Below are 23,240 nucleotides of genomic sequence, written 5' to 3' on the forward strand. Positions count from 1 at the left end.
TGTACACTGCTATTTCTCCACTACCTAAAACTAGACCGGTACATATGTAATGTGTAAAAAGTAGTTGATATGACTATCGATAGTTTACCTAAGGGGCTAACCAATCTGGGCTGCAGGTTGTTCGAAAGAGATACCGCGGCCCTGGCACATAAAAGGCCTATGACGGAACACGACGGTTTTTAGTCAGTAAGAGTCTGACACTCCCTCACTGCTGCTAACCCACAGCGGGAGGGGTCATTTGATGATTTTTGACGTCGTTAAAAAAAAAAAAGGGGCTAACCAATCTTATGTGAAGGTGTCGGTATTATTATTATGATTTATTTATATCGATAACCACGCCTACACCACATCCCATCACTAGCCGTTACAGCGCATCTGCAATGCGCCAGTGCAATCAATGCAGCCTGCTATCCCAGGGATACTAGGAGACAACAGGGGGGTGGGGATAGGGTGGATAGGGGGGGATATCAAATTAATTGTGTACTATGTACGCGAAGTTGGTATTTAGATGAGTACTGAGTATAGACTACAACATAATATTGTGGAGCATTTCTGTGTAATGTAACGTTCTAGCGAATGGTACAATACAGGCAAAAGCTCAGTCTCCTGCGGTGCTCCTACCTAGGCAGAGCACACGACTATAGGCTGTCGGCGCAGTGGTAACACCCGGGAGTTTGGGTCATATTTTGATAAATCCTGACAAAATCAAAAAATCAAAATCAAAAGTCATTTATTCAAACTTGGCTGCAAGACAGCACTTTTTGAACGTCAGGAATTTACATAAGATAGCCCCCAAAACGCCCACCCATCACCACTTCCTATGTGTTTTTGCTGGGAAGAAGAAGTGGCGCAACAAACTCCCCAGCAACCGGGACAGGAATAGAACACAGAATATAAGCAGTCATTTACTTAATTGAAATATTTTGGTCAATTGTAATAGTTAATATTGTATATTGGTAGGTCATTTATTTATTTCTCAACATATTATTTACATTTTTTAATATTAAATTATAAAAATAAAAACAAACATATTGTATATAGTATTATCTAACATATTACCTGTAAATGTTATGTTAGCAGTATGTTACTGATATTGTAATCATAGAATTAACTACGAATCTACAAAAGAATAATTGTGTTGACCTTGATTAAAGTCAAGTGTCGGCACGTATATTCAAAAAATCTCGAGTAAATAAGATCCTTCAGTATTCACAACCCACGCAGGACAAACTAAACAGATCAAATTATTCTAAGAAACAAAAATTTTAATTAAAGTGCCTACAACTTATGCATAAGCAGAGCGAATTACGTCGCTACGATATTTTGCTACACAATTTACAGTAGGAGCTTAAAGCATCTTGTTAGGGTTCCGTACCCAAAGGGTAAAACGGGACCCTATTGTTTTCGCTCCTCTGTCCGTCCGTCCGTCTGTCACCAGGCTGTATCTCATGAACCGTGATAGTTAGAGAGTTGAAATTTTCACAGATGATGTATTTCTGTTGCCGCTATAACAACAAATACTGAAACTAGAATAAAATAAATATTTTGGGGGCTCCCATACAACAAACGTGATTTTTTGCTAGTACGGAACTTTGTGCGCGAGTCCGACTCGCACTTGGCCGTTTTTTTTTTCAAGTACTTACAACGTGTACTTACAAAGCTGAAGAGTAGTTTGTTTGATTTTTGAAAAATCTTTCAATGACATATTTTAAAACTATTGAGAAGGGTGTATATGGAGTTTCTTGTGGGTTTTTCTCCATAAGACCCACACCTTGGAACCATACAACTAGCTTGATGTTTCGAAATAACTGTTACAAGTACTTTTTTATATGAAAAAAATTAGTTTCTATTTGAGTTTACGTTATCCCCCATAACGAGGGTTAAGCCGTGAGCAACCGGGCCAGTTCGCGATACAGTCTGAAAATTCTTTACGGATTTTCATACGGTTTTCCAAATACATAGAAAGATTTTCATGATTTTCCAGCCACATAATTTATATCCACATAAAACCATGGCGAGTTACTAGTTAAAACATAAGTTTTATGAACAATGCATAATGAAATTGTCTGGGGTTGAGCTTACTACCCCCGAGGCGTGTAGCATTTCAAATTCAAATGCAAATGTGCCGGTTTTCCGAGAATCTTATAAATAGTTCAGTAAAACTGGTTGTTTTAACTAACTAGAACATTTTGTTTTGTGCTAGAAAATATTTAAAAGAATATTCCTTGAGTTGGTTTTAATTTAACTGCTTGGAAAAAAGCCTAATTGTGTATTATCCTTTTTCATCTCCTTCCGTGTTTAGTATTTCGTAACCTGGGACCCGATTCTCCTAAGTTAATAATGTCAAAATCGAATAGAAATTGAATCGCAATAGCAGTTTAACCATATCGGGCATTCTGCTCCTAATATAAGACCAATCGTATTCCAACGACATTCGATTGGTTTTGTAGACAAAATGATTCATTATTGAATGACATAAAAGAATAAAAACGTTTATTTAAAAGGAAAAAATAGCGGAATGCCACATACGCTTCAATCGTAATCGAGTCGGGATTGGATCGCAGTCGAATGTGAATCGTATGTCACTTAAGTAAAATTAGGAGAATCGGGCACCAGACAAATACTCGACTGTCTGTCCGTCTGTTTGTCTAAGCGTCTGTCCATCTATGAATAAGCTGTATCTAATGAATCAACAAATACTTATTAAAAACAAACCTGAGTACCTAGCGTTTTATACACTTCTTATTATCCAGGTGCGCGAAGTGGTAAAGAAGCTAGTGGAATGTGTCTAAAAACCGATGTTTAATAAAACTTACCCTTGGACATGGATTTTAATTAGCTTGTATTTTTATTGAAAAACTCTGAAAAGCACATTTTATGTAAGAGTCCTTTTTAATTGAAATATAATAATTTACATTTAATTTTTATAAAGAGGAGATTTTCGATGCAATTTTGTAAATATTTATAGTAAGTACATAGTAGGTTACAAGTTAGATAATAAGTGTATATAAAAACTCTGAAACAGCTTTTATGAGAATGTAAGAATTATAAATGAAATGAAGAACCAACTACGACAGTCATTTTACACCTCATACAAAATTGGTCATCCATTGAGACAAGCTCATCGATTGAGACTCAACCCAACATAATTAAAAACACAGACAAAATAAAAATAAAAACGCTAAAATCGTGGAGAACAAAATGACTAGTGGAGGTGCCATAACGGAAAATCTCCTAAGAAAGTATCACGCCAAAATGCGGGTGTGCGGGGGACAGGGAACGTTACTGTTTTAGCCCTAATATGCCTTCTTTGGACACGACCATTTTTTAGGGTTCCGTACCCAAAGGGTAAAACGGGACCCTATTGCTTTCGCTCCTCTGTCCGTCCGTCCGTCCGTCCGTCTGTCACCAGGCTGTATCTCATGAACCGTGATAGTTAGAGAGTTGAAATTTTTACAGATGTATTTCTGTTGCCGTTGTAACAACAAATACTGAAAACTAGAACAAACGTGATTTTTTTGCCCATTTTTGCTCGATATCCATAAATATAGAATATTAGTTTGGATGGTACAAAACAATACAAAATAAGAAGGCCTACCTACCTGCACTATGGCATCTCCACTCTTTCCTTATTCCGTGGCTAAAATATCACAATATTGACAGCAACCGGTATTGCAAATGAAGAGCAAGAACTATGGTCAATTTACAAAGTTATTGAATGAGGGCGCCACTGTCGTACAACAGCTGTCAAATGCAATACATTTTCGTTAGTTCCTATTTTGGCCACGTGTTACATTAAGTTGGTTTTTCAAGGATGAAGTAATGTTTATATTTCCTTTGCGCTATCGTGTTTTTAAATTTTGTTTTTTTCCTGTTCTGTTTTAATAATCGAAATGTTGATGCGTTTTAATGATATTAGTCCGTATTTAAGTTTTCGCGATGAAATGTCTGGACAATCTAAGATGAGGTTTATTAGAAAAATATAGCTGTTTGGACCGCTAGAGGATTTCTGAGCGATGGTTTTCTTTTAGGATGATGACATAAGTACAGGTCAACCAGCACTTTCCCTAGACATGAGGTCCTGTATTTAATCCAATAAGGTTGGACCAATCATTTCTAACTTACCAACTTCCCAAATAGGAGGACTATCTCAATCCGTCACTTGTATGTTTTTTTTTTAACTACTAAAATCCCCATGTCCATCCCCACTGCTAGCAACACTGTCACCAACCAATAAAAAATCCTGTCTTAAAAAAACACCTATTAAGAATTTACACGACCCGGGAATCGTACCCAGGACCTCCCACAAAGCTAACGACTCCCTGAACACGACTTAATTACGACTGCAACAAGTTTGGAGGTCATCGCTCCCAACTGGTTTTGGGGATTTAAGAAACGGAGACATCTTGAATATATTTAAACTGTAAAGTGATCGGAAAATATCTAAATAGAGATGAAATCACAACATTGAACTGCACAGCTGCACGGATCGTAAGGTTAAGCAACGTTTCGAGGATGGGTGACCATCTTGTGTCGATTTCCTTTGTGTTTAGGAAGGCACATTAAACTGAGTATAGACTATAAATAAGCAGTAGCTCCGTATTACTCAGCGGAATCCTGTACGACGGCAAGCCGACCCCAACTTAGTAGGGAAAAGGCTAGGCAGATATGAAACATGATAAAGGCTCGAGCAGACCGGATGCGTATGCGTAGACGTAAGCGTAGACGTGCACGTCTACGCTACGCAAGCGGTGTGGCCGGTCTCATACATTTCTATACATTATAACTCATGGTACGTGCACGTCTACGCGCACGTCTACGCATACGCATCCGGTCTGCTCGAGCCTTAAGTATTCTGATGACAAGAAATCATACTTTTAAAATCTATCACACAACACCATCAGTAATCAAAATAAATTCAAACTCAAAAACAGTAATTCAAATAAGACTGATAAATCATCACTTTTTCAGTAGTCTTCAATCCTCAAAACGCAAGACAGCCCCCAAAACGCCCACCCTTCACCACTTCCTATGTGTTTTTGCTGGGAATGAAAAAGTTAGAGATTTCTGATCTACACTAAACAAAGGTAAATTCCCACATCTGCATACAACGAACAGCCTTCAAACAAGACCATAATAAAAATAGAAAGAAACCGACCAACACTCATTACTACTCTTTGTAAAGTCGGTAAACCAAAGGAGTCTTGTAATAGTGTGGTGGCTATCAGAACTTTTCGCTTACACATGGCCAAACGAAACACAACCTTATTTTCCCGTCTCTAAAGTCTATAATCCCCTGTCTTGTAATCACGGAATAGGTCCAAGGGATATTAAGTTTTCTAGCTCAGGAAATAAGGTGGAAATTAGCTTGCAGGTGAAGTGAATTAAGGCTGTTTTGGAAATGTGAAAAAGCTCAGACTTGGAAGGCTCACTTCGCAATTGTGTTAAATAAAGGTGATTACATAATGTTCGTTTATTGATTTGCTTTGGTAATCATTCATGGGTTTTATTAGTTTTTTCGAAATAATACGAAAATCTTTTGTCGAGCTTTCTTATTCTAACTTTGTTTTCATTTAATATTGTGATGTACAGTAATAAAGAAAGAGTTCTATGTTAGTCAATCAAAGAAATAATTATTGTAGTATGTGTACGTTTTGTAAACCTTACATTACAGACACATAGATCAGCTGTAGATTTAACTAGAAAAGATTCAGTATAGTAACTTCAAAAAAAAAACTCGTTGAAGTCTTTTCAATGACGGTGATGATGATGGAAATCTCTAGGCAAAAAAACGGATAAAAGAAAATATTACATCACCGGTTGTATTATGTATAAAAATATATGTTACCTATTCAAACAACAACACAACCTATAATTAAAAGCCTTAACAACAAAACCGCACCAAACGAGCCTTAAAACCTTATTCTCAACCCATTCTGCACAAACACCTGCGTAAACGCATCTTAACGCGATCAACCATTCAAGGCGAAACAGCCAGTCGCTAGCCAACCGCCGCGCGGGCCACACGTCAGCTCCCGGCGTCAAACACACGCCCGCAAAACCATAACAAAAACACACTCTAACATGCATTTGAATTTAGAACTATAGAACCCGTATTCCCAATTCGAATCTGTTTAAACAGCTGTCAAAATTTTGAGGTTATTTATGTACCAACCTTTTTTGTGTAGTGCAGTGCAGTGATGTGAATGTGTCTGATTTTGTGAGTATTATAACCTTTTTTCTCTGTTTTTCGTGTCTGTGGTAGTTTTACCTGTTTATTACGCAAGTGTCGAAGTATTTTAAGGCTAACTTTAGTGCTTAAGTTAGATGGAGTTGCTCAACACTCTAAGTTGGAATGACGTAAACTTAGAACGAACTTAAATGTGTTTTCTTAAGATTTTACTTAGATAAAGTTTTTGAAGAGATTTAGAGAAAGTTTTCAATGGAGTAATTAAGTTTGAATTTTTATTGAGTTTTGTCGAATTTACTAATACATCCTGTCTGCTTTGGTTAGAAGTTTTTAAGGAAAGGAACTGTCAAAGATTCGTTCCAGGAACTTTGTGCAATTGTTAACATAGGAGTAAAAGAGAGGGGTGATAGATAAAGTGAGAGTGAAAAGGACAGTAGTAGTGTGATAACTAATAACGGGGATTAAATGAAAAAATAGAGCTTTTCTTATAATAATATAATATCAAATAGACATACTACAATAGTTGTATAGTTATACGGCTCCTCTAGAGCAGCCAGGTTAAGCTGTGTTTATGGCGGTCAGTTTTCCGATGGGTGACCATTTCTGAGAGTGTTTATGTCCAAAAAATGAAAGAGCAGTTATAGACCGAGTAGAGCATGTAATCACTCAGGAATTTAACAATGGGGACCAGACAATAATTATATACCTAATCATCATCATAATCTTCACTGTCTCACTGCTGGGTACCTCTTCTCATACAGAGAAAGAATGAGGATCAGTCTTGCTCAAGGTGGTTTTCTCAAGATATTCCTACTCCCTTACTCAGTCATTGGTGTCTAAGATACACTTAGAAAATACATAGGTAGAACTCAGAAATGGTATATTGCTATACCAGGGCCCCGATTCTCCTAATTTTACTTAAGCGTCATACGATTCACGTTCGACTCGATTCGACTGAGATCCGATCCCGACTCGATTACGATTGAAGCGTATGTGGCATTCCGCTATTTTTTCTTTGAAATAAACGTTTTTATCCTTTTCTGACATTCAATAATGAATCATTTTGTCTGCAAATGATTTACGATTGCAAAATGATTGTACAGCAAACTACCGTATGGACCAAAATCACCAAAATAGCAGACCAATCGCACACCAATCAAATGTCAATCGAATACGATTGGTCTTTTATTAGTAGCAGAATGCCCGATATGGTTAAAACTGCTATTGCGATCATATTGCGATTCGATTTCTACTCGATTTTGACATTATTACCTTAGGAGAATCGGGCCCCTGTGATCAAACCTACATACAAATACTATAAGTTTGGAGCTTTAACGGCCAGGCCACGAAACATGTGTTTTCTAAAACCAAAAAAGTGTTGTAACATACTCCCCAGCAATTCTCTCTCTACGGCTAGAAAAGCCTTGACGTTACCTCAACAGGTATCTACCTTTGTTTGTCATAAGATCTCAAGGCAAATGACTCAGACATATTGCAGTTAGCCACCCACATGTCAAACTTATAAGGAGTCGTGAACGTTAATAACACCAATTCATTAAACCACCTTTATGAGTAATCAGAGATTAGTGACAAAAGATTGACCAGTTTTTGATCACGTCAAAATTGGCTTTGTGCTAGGTATCGTCTCCAACTAGTGACTGGATAATCAGGCTGCGGGGATTGATCGTATGGGTAACCGCTGCGCTGGTAGACTAAGAGCTCTAGAAGGAACATAGGACCTCAGTGAAAGGGTCTTTAATGATTTGCTCGACTTCCCAAAAAATTAAGAGATCGTTACAATTATATGACAAGAGATCATGAAGTGGATTTTTAGGATGGGTTGCGCCCATAGGCCTTAAACTATACGAGTGACAAAGGATAAAACATGATCAGTCGTCAAATTGCAGCCTATTGATCAAATAACCGGTTTAATAGCTGGTTACCCACCAACCCTTAGTTTATTAAAAATTAACTATACGTAAGTATAATATTACAAATAAAAGTTTAGCAATACATAACTTTTGTCTCCCAGAAAATGACCCTTGAAAAAATAAACTACCGTATATATTCTAATAAGAATCAACAGTTTTTGCACTAAGAAAGATATAAGATGAAGATTTTTCCTCAAAAAGTGATTCAACTAGGTTGACAATAGACCAAGTAAACAAGGTCGAAAGGTAGAAATCAAGTCATGACATTCATACACAAGAATATAAGATGCCTAATTATGCATCTGCAAATAAATAATTAAAACAAAACCTGTTATGAGAAGATGGCGGTGACTAATCATTGGACAATGATCTCATCTCAAGTTCATTTCAAATCTAGTTTCATCTTTGATATTTCTGAGAAAGATTGAAGACAGCCATATTTGAGTCTGATAGACTTCAAACTAAATGAAAGTGGCGAGCTTAATGAAGATTGCAGAGACCGTATCAGGTCTCGTATGTGCGCAGACACAGGTGCACTCCCTTACACTCATAGTCCGATAGGCTGACAATCCGTCACTATCGAAGAAAGATCAAAGGCTCCAAAGACTTGATTAAACCAGTACTACTATACTATTACAATGGCTGTCCTATGTATACTACTATTATGACAATACCCAGCCTCTGCCAATAGTTTACTACCCCACTAACCGGGATAAAATGCGGCCTCTGTATTTTTTCAAGCTCTAGACTGTCTTTGTACGAAAATTCGTTTCAGTTTTGACGTGAAAGTGCGACAGATAGACCGAGTTACTTTCGCATTTGTAATACTTTATTGTAAGTTTCAGTCGTGTGAAAAAGTTTAACCGCATTTAATGCAGCTTAACCAATTCCCATGGCTATAAGCAAATAAACCCTCTCTGTAGACGAACGTGTGAGGTCAATATGACACTTAACACTGCAATAATCAACCATTAGCAAATCGATGTTAAGTTATAACCCTTTTTAGTTTTAACACTAAGGGTCTGACAGACAAACCATGAGAAATCGCAGCGACAAAAGGCGTAAACTTACATCAATAGCATTTTTTTTAAATCTATACTTGATACAATATTACTGAAGATTTTCTTTGTTTGTTTGTCTGTTTTTAGCCTGAATATTTTAGAAACAGCGACTCGAAAACTCCATACATCCTACAACTGGGAGAAACAATTCTTTCACCATAAATACTGTTTTCCTATTAAGCTTTTAAGAGTAAACATTCACTATGGAATTTGTTTTTAGTGAAAGAAGCAGTTTCCTCAGAATACTTAATTCTTAGGAAATTGTAGAAAATAGATTATATGCGCTAGCTAAACAAGAAGTATTTTTTTAAACACCATATTTATTTTCTTTCACTAACTTTATTTTCCTAACGCGCATTACAGTAGTGTGCCGTGTGAAAGGTCTTAAAACTCATAAAATTATTAAATACAGTTGAAGTTATTATAAAATTAAATGGTCGAGTGTGAATCATTAAACCTAGGATTACTGCAATAAACTTTATGTGATGCTTAGTTACTGCAATTATTTTAACTATTAACTTATTATATTATCGCGCGTAACATAGGAACTGCTTGAAGCACCCGGATAAAAAAAGATATATATCTCTATAAATGGTTTACGTGACGCTGATTTTTTTTTTCAAATCGAAGCTCTCCGTAGTTCTTGAGATCAGCGCGTTCAAGCCACCACATATTTAAAGTTTTAAAATAGAAAGTATGGATATATGGGTACCTTATCATTCTTGAAGATTAACTGAAGGTTTCTCGTAAACCATATCACAAAAAAATCTTCTCCTTAGTCTGAAAAGCAATATGCTGAAAACTGCATCAACACAGTTCATCCAGAAGTGAGATATAATTGCGGACATCAAACGTACATACAAAACTCAAACTAAAACCCTCAAACTAAAACCCACCTTTATTTAGTTAGTTAAAAAACGACTCGTCAAATGTTGCTTAGTCATAAGATCGATTGACACGTGCCACTTTACCTGGCCACAAGCTCGTCTTCCTTTACTAAGAAAAATAACATTATTAAAATCAATATATCTGCATGACCACAGTGATCATAAAATTTATAATCTTTCATACACATTACACTAAGTACACAAGTATGTAAATAGCTATTTCCTTATGTATAGTTATTCGAGGTCGAGACATCGTTGCATGTAAGATATTATTCAGCCGTATCTAGTTAGCTTATATTGTATATCCTTGACCCAGTTGTAAGATGTAACCTAGGAAATATTGGGTCAACTACTGAACTGATATATATCCATATAATATCCACATCTATATACTAATACTAGCTTTCGCCCCCGGTTTCACCCGCTTCCCGTAGCCGAATGGTGACAAAAACTATCCTAAAACCTTCTCCCGGGTCTAAGTTACCTCCCCTCTAATTTTCAGCCAAATCGGTCAAGCCGTTTTCATGTTATGTCGTGACAACGGAAAGCGGGTTTAATTTTTATATATAACTAGCTTTTGCCCGCGGCTTCGCTCCCGTCAACTGACTTCTCTACTTTACCCTATTTTTTTTTCCATAAGAACCTTCACCTGACAATAAGAAATACAACAAAAAAAGAATTAGCCAAATTGGTCCAGGCGTTGTTGAGTTATGCGCTTACCAACACATTTTGCGATTCATTTATAAAGTTATAGATTATTATAAAGAGAAAAAAAACCGTTGTTTGTTTGTAATCTGTTACAGTCTTTTTATCGTCCCACTGCTGGGCTGCGGCCTCCTCTCACACGGAGAAGGATTGAGCATTAATCACCACGCTTGCTCAATGCGGGTTGGTGATTTCAGACTTAATAGTCCAGGTTTCCTCAAGATGTTTTCCTTCACCTTTTTATCAGACATTGGTGTCCAAGATATACTTAGAAAGTACATACATACAAACTTTAAAAAGTTGCATCGGTACTCAGGGGAAGATGGGGAGGGATATTATAAACAGAAAAAGAAAATGTTTTTATTTGTTTTTTTTGTTTGTAATGGATAAACTCAAAAACTATTGAACTGATTTAAAAATTATTTCACTGTTGAAAAGCTACACTCTTCCCAAGTAACATCTATAGGCTATATTTTATCCCGGTACGGGTAGTAGTTCCCACGGGACGCGGGTGAAACCGTGGAAACAGCTAGTGTAGAATATTATTTAGCCGCATCTAGTTAGATTGATATCCTTGACCTAGTTGAGAGTAGTTTAGTATATTCTCAATATTCCCGGGATAAACTCATGCTTGCCTGGGTCAAAAGCCAAAGCTTGGCTGTATTGATGTATTATTGAAGTTTTTCATAAAGCTCTTTTATCGAGAAAACTCTAGCCTTTTTTCAACTGTTGGGGTCGCCCCCATGCTAAACAGATGCGTATATCTGACTTCCTCAACCCAGTTACCCGGGCAACCCAATATCCCCAGGTAAGGCTGGTTGTCAGACTTACTGCAAATCACTGAATGAATATCTTCAATGACAGCTGGGACCTACAGTCTATTGAGAAATATTGTAGGCAACTTTTTGGCCGGGTTTGCGAAATAGTTCCTACGCGATGCGGTTGAAACCCCTAACGTAGGCAAGTCTGATACATGATGATGATGATGATGTCCTCCTAGCCGATTATCGCCTACGGAGGCTGTCCTCATATACATGTATAATATTATAGTGCAATAGCATTTGCACAGACCACAAGTGCACACACTACTCCTTCACTCTCATAGCCCGGAACAACAATTTGACACGACTGGAGAGAGATCAGGCGCAAGTCTTATACATATAGAAGTATCGTGAAAACTAATTCGGAGAGGCTAAAATTTATTTTCTTGTCAAGAACGATTCATAATTCGCAACCAAAATGTATGAGACAAAAAATGACCTTTGAAATAAGAAGCACCTAAGATTCGTAGATTTTTTATTTGTCTACATACGCGGAAACAGTAGTTATTTATTTCTACAATAATAACTTCTATGTATGAAGATGACTCCTTCATATTTTTACCTTACTTAAGTAGCTATAAAATATCTTTATTATACTGAATATTCCCTCTGGTATCCTTGGTGTTGGCTTTTTCGTTGGCTAACAGATTATTTTGAACTCGACTGAAAGCTTACTAAACGTAATTTTGCGTAATTCATTTTATATGAAAAGAAGATCAATAAATGGAATGAAGCCATATGCTAATACTATGTAAGTATATAAACAAAAGAATAAAACAATAAATAAAATATTTCAATGAAACATAGGCTTCTCATAAAAGATCAACATTTGCATTAAACATTAAAATGATTCATTATAATTTTATGCCAAGTACAGCAAAAAACAGGCCATGTCAATTTAAAAACAAAAATATATTATTAATTGCAATTTTATGACAACATGGCTGAATAACAAGCTGTGCCCCGCGGCTATGTTTTTTTTGTATTAATATAGCGGATTCAGTTACGTCCTATGGAATTTACTTTGGTTCAATTCATAAAAGAAAAAAAAATCGCATCATTCTTCTAGCCTTATCTCAATCTTTATTTGTGGTCAGCACAGCATGTCTTTTCCTTCCATACTCTTCCATCTGCCGTCATCTCACAAGTAACATTCTTTCTTACCATATGGACATTCACACAACCCATCTACCTTTTCTTAGGTCGTCCCATTCCTCTATATCTATCCACTTTATACTGAAGAAGCAACACGGGATCATGTAGCGAAGAAGGTCGAGTCCCAAGGAATTGGAATAGAACCCGCAAACCCGCACTGATCCGAGGAAAGTGCCTTAACCACAGGCCTCAACATCTTTTTGCCTGACCATTCTGCACGAAGGCCCCTTCAAACAGGAGTCAGGTTAGAGGAACCTTGTGAATGGCTAACAAACGATTTCATTTGAACACATATTACTAAACCATTGTTTTCAATACTTCACAAGGGGTCTTCTAGGCCAAACCGGCCAAGTGCGAGTCGGACTCACGCACGAAGGGTTCCGTACCATTACTTATAAAACGGACAAAATATCACGTTATTGTATGGGAGGCCCCCAAAATATTTATTTAATTCTAGTTTTCAGTATTTGTTGTTGTAGCTGCAACTAAAATACATCATCAACTCTCTAACTATCACGGTTCATGAGATACAGCCTGGTGACAGACGGACGGACAGAGGAACGAAAACAATAGGGTCCCGTTTTACCCCCGTTTTAAGTTGCTATTGTTTTTTTTTAGGGTACGGAACCCTAAAAAAAAACAGTAGCAACTTAACCCGACCCGGAACTCACTGACCGTTCATTTCACAACTTCACCACACATACGTCTTACATTCACTACCTCGTTCACAAAGGTAATAGTTATTTTAATTATCAATCACTGCCCGGGAATCGAACCCGCCACGCTCTGGTGGTGACCAGCGATGCGTTTGAAGTACGTTTTACGGTACCAGATAAACTGTACAGACGGACATACGTATGTATACTGCTGTATAGTTGTGTAGTAGTTTTAGCGTGAGTTTAAGACAATAGGATTTGTCGATAACGACTACGTAATTTTTTTGTATGTTTTTTTACAGCGCCTCTATCGATCACTTATGTAACTGAAATATGGCATACAAAAAATTACGTATAGGGATTCCAAATTTTTATGCAGTTCACAGCTGAGAGTTTTTAAGGGAAAATGTCGGAGTTTGCACTGACCGACAAAAGCATATAAAAAGAGAGTTGATTTTAGTTTGTATGTGGAATATGGAATTGCAAACGAAATAAGGAAATGGTCCAGAATAAAATAAAATAAAGTATTTTGGACGGTTTTAACCGCCTTCCCAAAAAGGTGGAGCAGGTTCGGATATCTGTATTTTTTGCTTAAAAGCCGGACAGACAGAGATACCGAGTTACTTACTTCTGCATTTATTTCGCGTAATAATTAAGGTAGTAGATTTTTCTCAGTTGCTTATGTTATTTTTAAATAACCCGCTGGTTTTCTTCTTTCCAGGTAAATACAGTGAAGAGTGCACAGTGTTCATAAACGGAAAACTTCTAGAAAATAATCAAAATGGCAGCTTTCAAGTTTTTAATCTGTCTGTGCTTCGTGCAAGCAGCTTTGGCTAAAGGTAAGAGTATACTATGTATAATATTTAAGTTACTTTAAGTACAAAATCAAATGTTATATTGCAAAAAAAATGTATTTATATTAGCCGCCCGAAGAATCTATACCAGTACTTTTTCTGTTATTCAGAATTTTAACTTTACAATTTCACTTGTATATGACATAAAATAATATATACATTTGTTCAATATTTTTCTAAGTGTGTAAAATAATTTGATTAGAAAAAAATATGAGCCTTCTATATTCTGAGAAAACGACCAACTAAATACAAAGTTAAATACTAGTAAAAATATTTCATTCACATAACTATGAACTAGCTTAACTTCTTACTATGTTCTTACTCTCAAATTGGGTACTAATTCAAGCAAAAAAAGACATAAGCACAACATACTAATACACATTTATTCTCCGTGACCAAATCCATTTAGGTCCACCGTGCTCCAAATGTTCTCAAATTACAATCTCTCTTCTCTCGGCCAGTGTGTATCACGGCCAAAAAATTAAGCCATGTAATTTAATTGTTTTCAAAAATTTTACCGTAAAAATCTTACGGCTTACGGTAAACTTGTGTTTTACGTGATCTTAGTAGAAACATGGAGAACAAAATGACTAGCGGAGATGTCATAAAGCAAAGACTTATCACTATCTCCCGAGCATTTTAGCAACAATGTTGGAGTCGGCTTTCAGTCTTACCGGATTCAGCTGAGTGCTAGTGTTTTACAAAGAGCGACTGCCTATTAGGTACTATATAGTACCTGCTCATTATTTTCAAAATCAATCAAGACCAATCTTTAACAGATTAGTTCTAATTCCACAATGAACCCAAACGTCTCGTTAGTTCTAGTAACTAATCACGCCTACCGTACATTACTTGACCTACAAGAAGGCGCCTGACCTACCTTCCTTACGGCGTCTCCGCTATCTTTCCTTCCTCCGTGGTGTGAAAACATATATTTTCTTTATAGGCATTTAGTAATGTATGAAATATTTATATCCGATGAGAAGACGAAGTTACGTTCAGTATTAATTTATACAGTTTGGATAGTTATAACTGTTTTTAATTGTAGATAGTGATGCTTTATGATTATTACTTAGTAATTGAATTAATGTTTAATTGTTTGATCATAAATTAGTTTCGTGTGTGGTCCATCTTCGTAATTATTTTTGTATGTACTCAAAATATCTTGTTTATTAATTCAAAATTGAGATAACTCATTTTATGTACAATTTCAGAGAAGAACAAAGTTAAAATCAAATTCAAATTCAAATTTATTTATTTTGTTATTCAATCAAACTTGTCCTTCATTCTAATGTTTCATAGGAAAAGGCTAGGCAGATTGAAACACAGTACATACAGTACCCACAAGCCACGCAATACAAGGAAATACCCCGTCGTCTGTCGACACGACACCTTCGTATCATTCATATCATTCACTCATTCCGGTCACGTTCATTCGTTGAACAATCACTTACCTCTGCTATAACGAGAACGCGATTGATATGAAAAATTGATCCGGGATGTATGTCGCGAAAATTATTATTTTTTCCAAGAATTGTTTAATGGAGTTATGATCCTCATTTATGTTTCCTACTACTATTATAAATGCGAAAGTCCGTTTGTTTGCTACGCTTTCACGCAAAAACGGCTGGACCGATGTGGTTGAAATTTGGTATGTAGATAGGTGATACCCTGGATTAAAACATAGGCTTTTTATCACACAACGCCGATTTGAAAAATACTTTTTTTGAATAACTACACTCTTCCCAAGTAACACAGGCTATATTTTGTCCTGGTTCGGGCAGTAGTACCCACGGCAGGCGGGTGAAACCACGGTAAAACAGATAACCTTAAATATAATTAAAAAAATACAGTAGGTACCTTGTCTGTGCCACTGAACTTTTGATCAACTACGTGGGAACACCACACACCATAAAGTTATATCGCCCACATAATAAAAAGTCTACCTAATTATTCTATCGAAACTTTTTGCAATCAATATATAAGGTTTTAGAACGGGACTTTTTGGTTCGTCGGTTACTCATGTCTGCTCTCCTAAGACTGTTGAACCAACTGGACACGAAGTTGCCATGCCTTCCCTCTGTCAAAGGTTTGAGACTGAACGTTACACTCTCATGAACAGAAGACAACATATCAATCTACTATATGTCTCATTTCTTAAATGGATTTTCAACCCTATTTCCTAATAACACAATTTAAACTCATTGGAGGTGGCGGCGCTACTTTTCTTCTATGATTTTTTAAACAAGTCTTAAAATTTTGTCACTGAGCAAATGTATTTCTTTTGAAGAAAATATATTGGAGTAGTTTGATGTGTTGGCGTCTGTACATGTGGGAGTAAAAATTATTGTGTTTTCCAATACTTATGTAATCAGTTTTTAAAAGGAATATAATCAGTTTTTAAAAGGAAATTGACGGTGACACTTACGATTTTATGTTTCTAAAGTCTAATAAGCAATCTAATGCAATTTCTATTTCTAAACATATAAATAACTTTATTCATAGAGTCACACATATAAAATTATCATTGTGTGTATGTGTTGTATGTGCTTGGGTAACTGGGTTGAGGAGGTCAAACAGGACAGTCGCTCCTTGTAAAGCACTGGTACTCAGCTACATCCGGTTAGACTGGAAGCCGACCCCAACATAGTTAGGTAAAAGGCATAGAGGATGATGATGATGTGTAATGTGAGAGCTATCTATCACTATTTACTACTTTTGCCTAGCGCATAAATTAGTAGGCTTCTTCTCACATAAACTACTTAAGGCGAGTCCAGTTAGTTAACTACTCTAACCTTAACCATTCAGTCAGCCTTATACGGCCGGTAACTGCTATTGTTAAGAAATAAAAGTGCTATACATCATTATTATTTTATCTTTGTTTTCGATCCATTGGTTCCTTTGAGGGGAAAATGCTACGTATTTCTTTTTTTTCGTAATTATAAAGGTCTTTGTAACTTCCTTGTTTTGGTAGAAAGAAACTTCTGTTATACAAAGAGTGTTTATAAGCACTTTAAAGGTAAAATATTCACGTTTTCTGCTTTTCTTTTGTTTTACTTTTCGAACTCGATTCTTGAGATTTAGAAAGAAGGAGCTTGAGCTTGAGATTTAGAAAGCAAGAAAAACCATTTATTCACACAAAAAAGACGCATTTACGTAAAAGCCGAGTAGAAGACGACGGGCGGGATTATTGTGATTTTCTTAGGCCCTAGTTTACCAGGTTTTCCCAATATAAACCAAACGTCGTCAGCATACTTTAAACAACTGTTTACTACGAATATTCAAGTTGTTTTAAGAAGAACTGCTTTTTTCATAACCATTTAAAGAAATAACAAATTAATTGTCATCAAGAGTGAGTTATGTATATGTCGTAGTGGCCTAGTGGGCAAAGAACCAACCTCTCGAGTATGTGGGCGTGGGTTCGATTCCAGGTCAGGCAAGTACCAATGCAACTTTTCTAAGTTTGTATGTACTTTCTAAGTATATCTTAGACACCAATGGCTGATAAAAAGGTGAAGGAAAACATCTTGAGGAAACCTGGACTATACAGTCTGAAATCAGCAACCCGCATTGAGCAAGCGTGGTGATTAATGCTCAATCCTTCTCCGTGTGAGAGGAGGCCGCAGCCCAGCAGTGGGACGATAAAAAGGCTGTAACATAACATGAAAAGAGTGAGTTGCACCCTGAAGCTATAACGATAACCAGACACCAAATTGCCGCTAATTGGTCAAATCGGTGATTGCGAAGCTGGTTATGGTTTGATTATCATTATGGTTAATATGATACACCCTAAGAAATGACAATGAAAGTCACAGATTATTAACATAGCGTTATTGTCAAAAAGGGTGATTTTGTTAGGTTAAAACAATGTTAAAATTACTGTGGCAATAAGACTAATTAGTCCCCAATTAAAGTATGTTACTGTCGAATACTAAAACGCTCAATATACAAATTAATTCTATCAACGTCAAACTGTGTTTTGGTGGTAAATTCATCAAATGCCCCTCATGCTGAGTGTACAGCGTGAGGGAGTGTCAGACTCTTACTGACCAAAACCCACCATGTTTCTTCGACCTATATGTACCAGGGCAGCGGTAACTCGCGCGAACAATCCCACAGCCCGTGACAGAAAGACTTGAGTAAGTCTTCAAGTTAAGTAACGTTTGAGTAAGTATTTCGAAGTACTCTTTTAAAGTCACTAAACTCTTATACTTACTCAACCAACAAAAACGTCAATCAATTTAGTAGAATAGTTATTAAGAAGATTAACACTGCACAGTGGGTCGATCGCGCGTGGGCGCAGAAAAAAGCAAATTCTCTTTTTTAAATATTAAAATATTCAAATCGAACGCGGGGTAAATGCCACCGCGCTTTAAGAAAAAATATCAAACGTATTTTGTGTTATAGTATTACAGTGTCTTTGTGAATAATAAACGCGGGTAGTAATAGAAATGTTTTTTGAAATGATCAAACTGAGTTTATTATAAAATTATTTACTTTATTTTTTTATTCAATGCTCTCTTTATGTTTTCATTTTAATAATATTATAAGCGTGAAAGTGTGTAAGATTGTATATTTATTTGTCTATTTATATTGTATGTTTATATTGTATTTGTTTTTCTGAACTACTAAACAGGTGAACTTAGCCAGCGGTTTCACGCACCCTAATAACGAACTATTGCGCGCACCCGGGCGTTCAGCCTGAGCTGGGCTATCTAACACTAAAAGAATTTTTCAAATCTGATCAACAGTTTTTGATATTCTTCGTTCAAGTGAACAAATGTTTCAGCTTATATTAACATTATACAGATTTGGTACACCAGTCTACAAAATACTCGGCATAAAGTTATTTTTATACATTTTTTCTGAAGCGTCTGTCTGTGACGGTAACGAAATAAAAACTTTTTTGTGCCATGAAACTTTTTCGTGTTTCCTAATTACATTAATTATAAGTTCCGTGTGTCCCAAAAGTTGTTGGTCCCGAGTTATTGCCATAAGTTTGGTTTGATTAGGGCCTAATTAAGTGCTTTATGTACTCAGTTATTAATTAGTTGGACAAAATGTTTAATAGGTACAAATATTGCTGACATTGAGGAGATATTTTGTTTTTGTGATCGTTTTTGAGGTGGTGTTTTTGTACAGTAGTGTTGCTCAATTGCAATAATGTGTATTTTAATCAATAAATTTTTTATTATAAAACAAAACTTGACGATGCAGACACAATAGTTAAACAGTTCGTGTGTATCGCATTTGACTCATGGGGCAAGGAAATTATTAATTTATGCTGTAACTGTATATTATTATATCCATTTAATAGTTTTTAACAGTTCTAATAAATACTACCAACCTTATCCAATACAAAAAAAAAACTTATGATATATCAGTTAATGAGCAGACGACAGGAGAGTAGCTCCAATAATTAGCCAGCTTCATTTGAATTTATGTTAATTTAATTCACTTTTCGCTACTATTGCTTACTTGCATCGGACTCGAACTTAACCGTTGAGATGTAGATTAACATATTTATGTAAATGTTTACCAATGCTTAACCCTTGAATAAACAGCAAAATATGCTAAGCAGATTTCATAAGTACTACTTAACTTTTTACACACAACTTTCTGATCAATTCTATTCTACCTATTAATTATAACGGTATACCACTAGTACAGACCAATAGAATCAAAATAAACGTTAGATTTTTTCTAAAACGAAGGTTATTGCACTACAAATCAAATATAATACGAAGTTTTTTTGTCCACATCGCTAACAGGTTTGGCACACAGTGCTAAACGGAAAATGACGTGGCGATTTTGTCCGGTAAATAACATGGTTTGGTAGCAGTGGGCAGTCTGATGTGACGTCATCAAGGCTTTTAGGAGATACTTTTTGGTAATTATAATTGGCTAATGATATGGCGTTTTAATGGAAAATAATGTTTCTTTAGGATTTATTAATGTAATTAGAATTTCCTAAACCAAAAACTTATTTTTCCACTGTGCACAGTATTCTATGAACTTACAACCATACCCAGCGTTTTCTAGTGTCATGCTTTTGAACTCAGGCACAAAATCAATTCTTCAGTATCGGCTGCAAAACAGCTATTTGAATGTCAAAATTTACAAAATTTCACAAACTGGCCAACCATTGAACATTTCCTAAATATATTATGTTTTTATTTAGAAACTATTAATAAGCAGTTTCATGCTTACTTATTAATACAGTTCACAAATTTTATTTCGATTGTTCGGTTCAAATTTTCGTAGTTGTATTTATCTAACACAGAAATATTAATTTGCTTCATATTTTCATGTTTCTAAGCTGAAATCCTTACAATAGATTCACAAACCCCTTTTCATTGTAAAATCAATTAGTAAAATATTATTTACGTATTCTGACGGCGTATTGTCTTCTTGGGTGGTAATTAAAATGTAATTAACATGAAAGACAATGTTTATTGAAGGGAATGCTAATGAAAACTGCTGAATGCCTAGTTTAGGGTCTAGAATTAGGACTTTGGGTTAATTTTATGGACGTCCCAAACAGATACTAACAACAATACCTTAATTTTATTTAAAACTTCATGTGCAAAAATTATACATTGCCAGATCTATCTTTCAGTCTTGAATATGCTAGCACTTTCATCCGAGTGAACTGATTTCCGTTCCAGAATAAAATATACCTTTTATTCACTAATAACATAGCTTTATATTGGTAAAAGAATTTCCAAAATCGGTTCAGTAGATCCATAGATTGCCTCACAAACTAAACCTCTCTCCACAATAAAAGCATAGATTTCTAACCGAAAAATCTTCAAATATAGTTCATCATCATCATCATCATCATCAGCCTATCGCAGTCCACTGCTGGACATAGGCCTCTCCAAGTGCACGCCACTGAGATCGATTTTCGGCTGCTCGCATCCAGCTCCTGCCAGCCGTCTTGCGCAAGTCATCACTCCACCGTGCCTGAGGACACACAGACAGACAGATACATACACATATATAGACATCTATTCTAATATATAGCTAACTAGCTTTTGCCCGCGACTTCGTTCGCGTGGAATAGTGACTTCCGGCAGATTTTTGGTTTTACCCACATAGTTCCCGATCTCGCGGGATTTTTGAGAAGTTCCCGCTCCCGCAGGATGAATTAAAACAATAACATGAACCGAACACGTGTAATGACACCATTGCGCGATTAACGCCATCTATCTACGGAGCATAGGAACAGCTCGACATTTGACCAATAGATGGCACTGTATGTCCGTAATATTTTTTTTTTTTGTAATAAAAACTATCCTATGTCCTTTCTCAAGTTTCAAACTATGTCTGTACCAAATTTCACACAAATCGGTTCAGTAGTTTAGGCGTGAAGAAAAGACAGACAGACAGACAGAAAGACAGACAGACAGACAGACAGACAGAGTTACTTTCGCATTTATAATATTAGTTTGGATAAAGAGGAACCATTTTTTTTTTGTTTGTGTAATGGCTCTTGCCGTGTAGCGACGGCTTAAGAATACATATGTCGCTACCCCTTCTTCCAGTGGGTGTCGTAGAAGGCGACTAATGGAGTAAAAATGCACCGAACACCAGGGCGAGAAAACCCTCTATCAACCCGTCTGGCCAGCGTGATAGCAGTAGGCTAAATTCCTCATGTGCAGAACAAATATAGTTCACTACGCAATTAAAAGAAAAACATCTAAAATCTATAATACATACATATATGTATTACATGGTACTATTACCAGCCTTCCAAAACCTAGCAACGATACAAGAACAAAAGCCCAATTTTCCCAAAAAAACAAAACAGCAATTATATCAAAAACTCTCTACTTAATCCATCACCTTTTTTGCAAACTTTTTGTTCGCATTTGTGTCCACTATGATCTTAATTGGTCACAAAAGGAACTTATTTTGACAGCTCTACGCAAGTCCCTTCGCGGTCCACTTGGTGCGGACAAAAGTTTTTTTGTCCACGACTCTTGGTACGTTTGAGCACTGGGGATCAAGTGTACAAGTTCTAGGGTTGCCACGAAAATTTTGCACCATTATTTATTATATTTTAGAGTTCATTGTTAGGTCATTCGAGATTTGAAGTCATCAAATAACTCCTACCGTCATGAATGCAGCATAAGGAAGTGTCAGACTTTAACTGTCTAAAACACACCATGTTCTTTCGGGAGCCCTCATGTACCATGGCCGCGGTAACTCGCGCGAGCAAGCCCGCAGCCCCAACTAGGCCTTCGTCATTACCTCTATATTGACTGCCTAACCTAAAAGACGTCATGAATAAGAAGAGAGTGGATATTAGATAACTGACATAGAGGAATGAAAGATGGAAACATAACTCGCCGACCCCAAATATCTGAACTGTAGAACAGACAGAAATACGGTAAAAATCTAAGTTAACCAGCGTGGCAATGCAGCCAGCCTTTTGCCAGGGCAGGATCACCGCTGACAGCGATGCGGATGAAATTTTGATACTTAGTTTAAATTTTTCCCCCTTTTTTAATTTTCTAAATATGTAAATATAAATGTAAAATACTAGTTTACCTATTTGAAATAAGATCTAGTGTGTGCCAACCCTAGTACATTCACAACCTTTTTAAACATTTAGCACCCTGCGGTGTGTACCGAATACAAAGACTTTCTTTGACCGATCCCTCCTTTTGTCAAGTTAACACCCTGACTGAAGCACTGGAACTTCTAGACTTTTCCACAGTTTTCTAGAAGTTATACAGGTATTTGTAAGTATATTAAGTCACCCTTATTTATTCGAACTACCGCTATATAAGTATGTATATTTCTTGGGAATGCTTTGCGTTTCTATATATAGTTTTTCTGGTAAATCAGGTGAACGAATTTAGATGAAATTTTGTTTTGATATACCTACCTATGTACCTACTTGGATGGAAAGGTGAGGAAAGATATAAGTGGAACATTTTTATTTCTTAATAATAATTTCTTCATGATACTA

General features: G+C 36.2%; 1 protein-coding gene across 2 annotated transcripts in view; it reads left to right on the plus strand.

Moving 5' to 3' along the window:
- The first annotated feature begins 5,987 nt into the window (after window positions 1–5,987).
- The window catches only part of LOC124643248, a 55,725-nt gene continuing 38,472 nt past the window's right edge, over window positions 5,988–23,240 (plus strand). For both annotated transcript variants that reach the window (XR_006985894.1, XM_047182145.1), the window contains exons 1-2: window positions 5,988–6,220; window positions 14,128–14,245. Coding sequence is in view for 1 of the 2 variants with exons in the window: in XM_047182145.1 (XP_047038101.1) it covers window positions 14,188–14,245 (58 nt within the window). In the remaining variant the exon portion in view is untranslated. The remainder of the gene's footprint in view (window positions 6,221–14,127; window positions 14,246–23,240) is intronic.

Source organism: Helicoverpa zea, chromosome 27 (assembly GCF_022581195.2).
Source record: "Helicoverpa zea isolate HzStark_Cry1AcR chromosome 27, ilHelZeax1.1, whole genome shotgun sequence".
Taxonomy (NCBI): Eukaryota; Metazoa; Arthropoda; class Insecta; order Lepidoptera; family Noctuidae; genus Helicoverpa; species Helicoverpa zea.